Below are 3,967 nucleotides of genomic sequence, written 5' to 3' on the forward strand. Positions count from 1 at the left end.
GCTTGAAAAGAGATTTTGCCTCTTAATAAGGGCTTGAAAAGAGATTTGTTTTATGTTTGTTTTTTTTCTTTGAGAACCAAGGGTCCACCTAAAGTTGAAATGATCAAATGGCTTGGTTTTGGATGAAAAAATGGTTGGTTATTGGTTAGGGTTTCACCCTAGGTTTTATGTAAAACAAAAGGTTAACCATTAATCGGGTTCTACCCTGGGTTTGTGTAAAAGAGATTGACGATGGTTGGGTTCCACCCTGGGTTGTGTATGTTTTTTTTTTTTTATAACACTTGCCCCTGAATCCGACTTGGAGGATTTTGCCCCCTGCTTGAGAGAATTGATGCACTTATTAGCTGGAATGAAAGACTAAAAATTCCGTGATTACTTCTGTGATGGGAGAATGGTGAAGGTTCTTATCACTTCTTGCCCCCCCAGAATGGTGCTGACCATGGAATATTTCAAAACATTGGTGTTGTACTTGTCCAATCGATTGAGGAATCAAGGAGAACAAGGCCACTGAGGAAATGGACAATGTGGATGACATCGCTCGTCTGAAAAGGATCGAAGAAACGATGGTCCGAGTGGAGATGAGGTATTAAAGAATTACCTCTCAATGATTCACCACAAAAAAAACTTCAAATTGCGACCGATTTTTGCGACCGACACAAATCGGTCGCAATATTGATACCAATTTGCGACTGATTGGAAAACAGTCGCAGATTTTAGCGCGGAAAACTCGCGCGAGTTTGTCTTTCCGTTTGCGACCGAATTACTTCTAATTTGCGACCGATGTTGCGACCGATTTGAGACCAAATGTGTTTCTGTCGCAAAAAGGGGCGCGTAAAAAAAGGATAAAATCTGAGACCGAAATGAGATAAAATTGCGACCGATATTTTGCGACCGAATATTTCAGTCGCAAATCGGTCGTAATTTTGGCGGTATTAAAACGACGTCGGACAATTAAAAATTGCGACCGAATAAAATGCCTTTTGCGACCGATATGTCGGTCGCAAAGTTTAGGGCTTTAAACGAGCCCTCTCCTTTTCCTTTCTTCTTCTTTCTCTCTTCTCCTTCTCCTCTCCTCTCCTCCGTCCGCAGCGCCGCTCCAGCCCCTCTTGAGAACGCTCCAGCCCCTGTGACGCCGCCAACGACGCTCCGGTCACTCCTCTACGCCGTTCGCCACCGTTTGTACAGCATTTGAGGTAAGCCGGTTTCCATTTTAATTTTTTCGAACTGTTTTTTTTTTTTTTTTTTTTTTTTTTTGCGATTTTTGTGTTTTTTTCAATTTATTATTATTGTTACTGTTATTATTGTTATTATTATTAATATTGTTAATGTTGTTGTTAGTGTTGTTGTTATTATTGTTATTATTAATATAGTTATACTAGTTTAGTTTTTTTTGTTTGACTGTAAACGAAATTTGAAAAATTAAAGGGGAAAAACAAATTATTATTTATGAATTATTAAGAGCTGATTATTTTATGGGTTTGATTTTCAAACTTGATAATATCATCACCACAATTCAGAACGTTTTCTAATCTATATATGGGGATATACGTAGAAATTTGGAGTCGAAGAATGTCTAAAGTTTGAAGTCAGAGGAGTAACATTACTTGAAGTCACATTACTTGGAGTTATTAATTAAACGATAGCAACCTTCACACTGCTTGTGTCTGTTCCCTCTATATATATGCTTTTCAATAGCCTCAAGAACAGCTTGAGTAACATTTTTCACGTCTAAAACAGTCTGTTCTTCAGCTACAACAATGGCTTCCATGGCAAAATACAAATTACACGACACCTTTGCATGCAAGACTGTTAGACCCATTTCTTCAAATACTTCTAATATTGAGACTAGCTTATCTCCTCCCTTCTCGCAAATCACCTTTACAATAAATCCTTTTCCAGCTTTCTCTACTTTCACCTGTGCATACAAAACAGTGAAAGATGCAAATGTTATGCAAAGTAGAAAACATGAAAATAAATTAATGGGGTAAGAGAGTACAGACCTTGGGTAAGTGGAGGTGCAGCTTCACCATGCTTAAGCATTGCCTTTTGATTGCATCTAAGTATAAGAGTTCTCTTTTGATTGACTCCAACTTGAGTTTGAGTTTGTAAATATAAAGAATAGCATCAGCAATAATAGAGCTTCTTTTCACCTTCACAAAGAAAAAAGAGTAAAGAATTCTTAAAGGTTTTTCATTATTTACATAAATTAATTTCTTTCTTTACAATCCAACACTTATCTCCCTAAAATTTATGTTTCTTTCCTTTGCTTTGAAGACCAAACAAACAAAAAGAAGAAGCTTAATTCATTAATTATGTCAACTACCTAGACTTGTAATCTTGAAAGAACAAAATATATTCAGAAAATCCTTTTTTTTTTTTTTAAAGGGGAAAAATCTTTTTTCTTTAATAAAAAAGTTAGAGAAAAGGAGGATATGATCTTTGATTTGAAGAAGCTTTTGTAGAAACATATTAATTATCAAGACATTGTCAATATTTTGCTTTATGTTATATCTATAATATTAGTATTTTATTTTATTTTATTTAGTTTTTGTAATAGAGTACAATTACAACAAATTTATTAAATTAGAGTAGAATAAAATTAGAATTTGGAAAGAAAAAGAAACACAAAAGGGAAGGGAAAGAAAAATGTCAAAGATATGATTTTAAAAAGAGAATATCTCATATTTGTGAACCTCATAAAAAGCCTAAATTTGTGGTTTCAGAAAGTTTCAAGCTTTGCTTAGTGGGGAAACAATATAAAAATAAGAATTTAGTGGGGAAAAAAAGTAAAAATTTAATGGGGGTGAATTCAAAATTAATACTATAAACTAAGGTGCAAAAAACTATGAACTACAATATAAAATACTTTGAACTAAGGTGTAAAAAACCAGCGAAGCTTGTATCTCCACTGCCCCTTACCCTAAATCCACTCCAAGGTATTACAACAAAAATGCATTTGATTCGTTATTATTATTATTTTTAAATGTAATTCATTAATAATATTATTAAGTATTAAAAATAATTAATATTATTGTATTGGGATCTCTGATTTGCCCAAGCTTCTAAGTCCTATCCTCTTGTCTCACACGAAATTGGGAACTGTAACAAGAAAAGGGGAAAAAAAGAAAGGTTAAAAAAAAAGAAAGCCTAAATAGGTATTTTAGCTTGAAATGACATAACAGTAACATTTAACATACTTAAAGATATTTAAGATAATCATATTATGAATTTGCACGAGTCAATACTTCATAATGTGTACGTTTATATATTTGTGTTTTATTTTTTTGGTGCGTACAACTTGTGTTTTGCTTACAACTTTAGAATATTTTTCTTTAGAATATTTTTTTCTTTATTATAGATGTTATTGTCGTTATTATTCTTAAATATGTTTTTATTAAATGAATGATGAGTTTGGATTGGAGGCCTAGTAGTGGCCATTTTGCCTTTGGAGAATGTTGATATGTTATAGAAGTGTTTATTGAAGTGTCTTTGTATTTGAGATTTGATTGTGTTGTGCCGAAATGCTGCCGAATTTTTTTCAATAAATTCAATATGTAGAATAGTACACTTACCTTTATTATAGTAGGTGTGTATATATATATATATATATATATATAACCTTTGTATTGAATAAATGAACTTAGTTATTTTACATTTATATATAGTTTCCCCTTATTATAGAAATAACCTTAGTTAGTTATAAGTGTAAATTGAACATTACATTAGTGGCATGTTTTAAGGCTAGATCAGACTAATGCAATTACATATAATTTACCCTTGATAAACACATTGTTAATTAGGTAAAAAAAAATGCGAAATAATCGAGATTGGATGTACTGGAGGTTCGAGGTCAATGGCATATTAAGACAAGAGTTCCTGCACGGATTGGAGGCGTTTATACAGTTTGCAGTTGGTAATCTCAGTTTTATGGATGGGAATAAGTTGAGGTGTCCATGTAATCACAAGA

The 3,967-nt window shown here is 32.8% G+C and overlaps 1 protein-coding gene across 1 annotated transcript; it reads right to left on the reverse strand.

The window, feature by feature from the left end:
* Window positions 1-1,567: 1,567 nt before the first annotated feature.
* Window positions 1,568-2,698, reverse strand: LOC149495717 (uncharacterized). Its single transcript, XM_089723241.1, has 3 exons — window positions 2,694-2,698; window positions 2,001-2,217; window positions 1,568-1,915 (listed from the first exon to the last, which is right to left on the reverse strand). The coding sequence occupies exons 1-3, from the start codon at window positions 2,696-2,698 to the stop codon at window positions 1,616-1,618; spliced, it is 522 nt and encodes a 173-aa protein (XP_089579367.1). The 3' UTR covers window positions 1,568-1,615.
* Window positions 2,699-3,967: the final 1,269 nt, after the last annotated feature.

The sequence above is a fragment of the Jatropha curcas genome, chromosome 6 (genome assembly GCF_041381405.1).
Source record: "Jatropha curcas cultivar XTBG-Jc1 chromosome 6, XTBG_Jcur_1.0, whole genome shotgun sequence".
Classification (NCBI taxonomy): Eukaryota; Viridiplantae; Streptophyta; class Magnoliopsida; order Malpighiales; family Euphorbiaceae; genus Jatropha; species Jatropha curcas.

Excerpts from the sequence above, each read along its gene's own strand:
- LOC149495717 (XM_089723241.1), bottom strand. Across the intron at positions 1,916-2,000 it reads TGCACCTCCACTTACCCAAG|GTGAAAGTAGAGAAAGCTGG; the intron begins GTCTGTACTCTC and ends TTGTATGCACAG.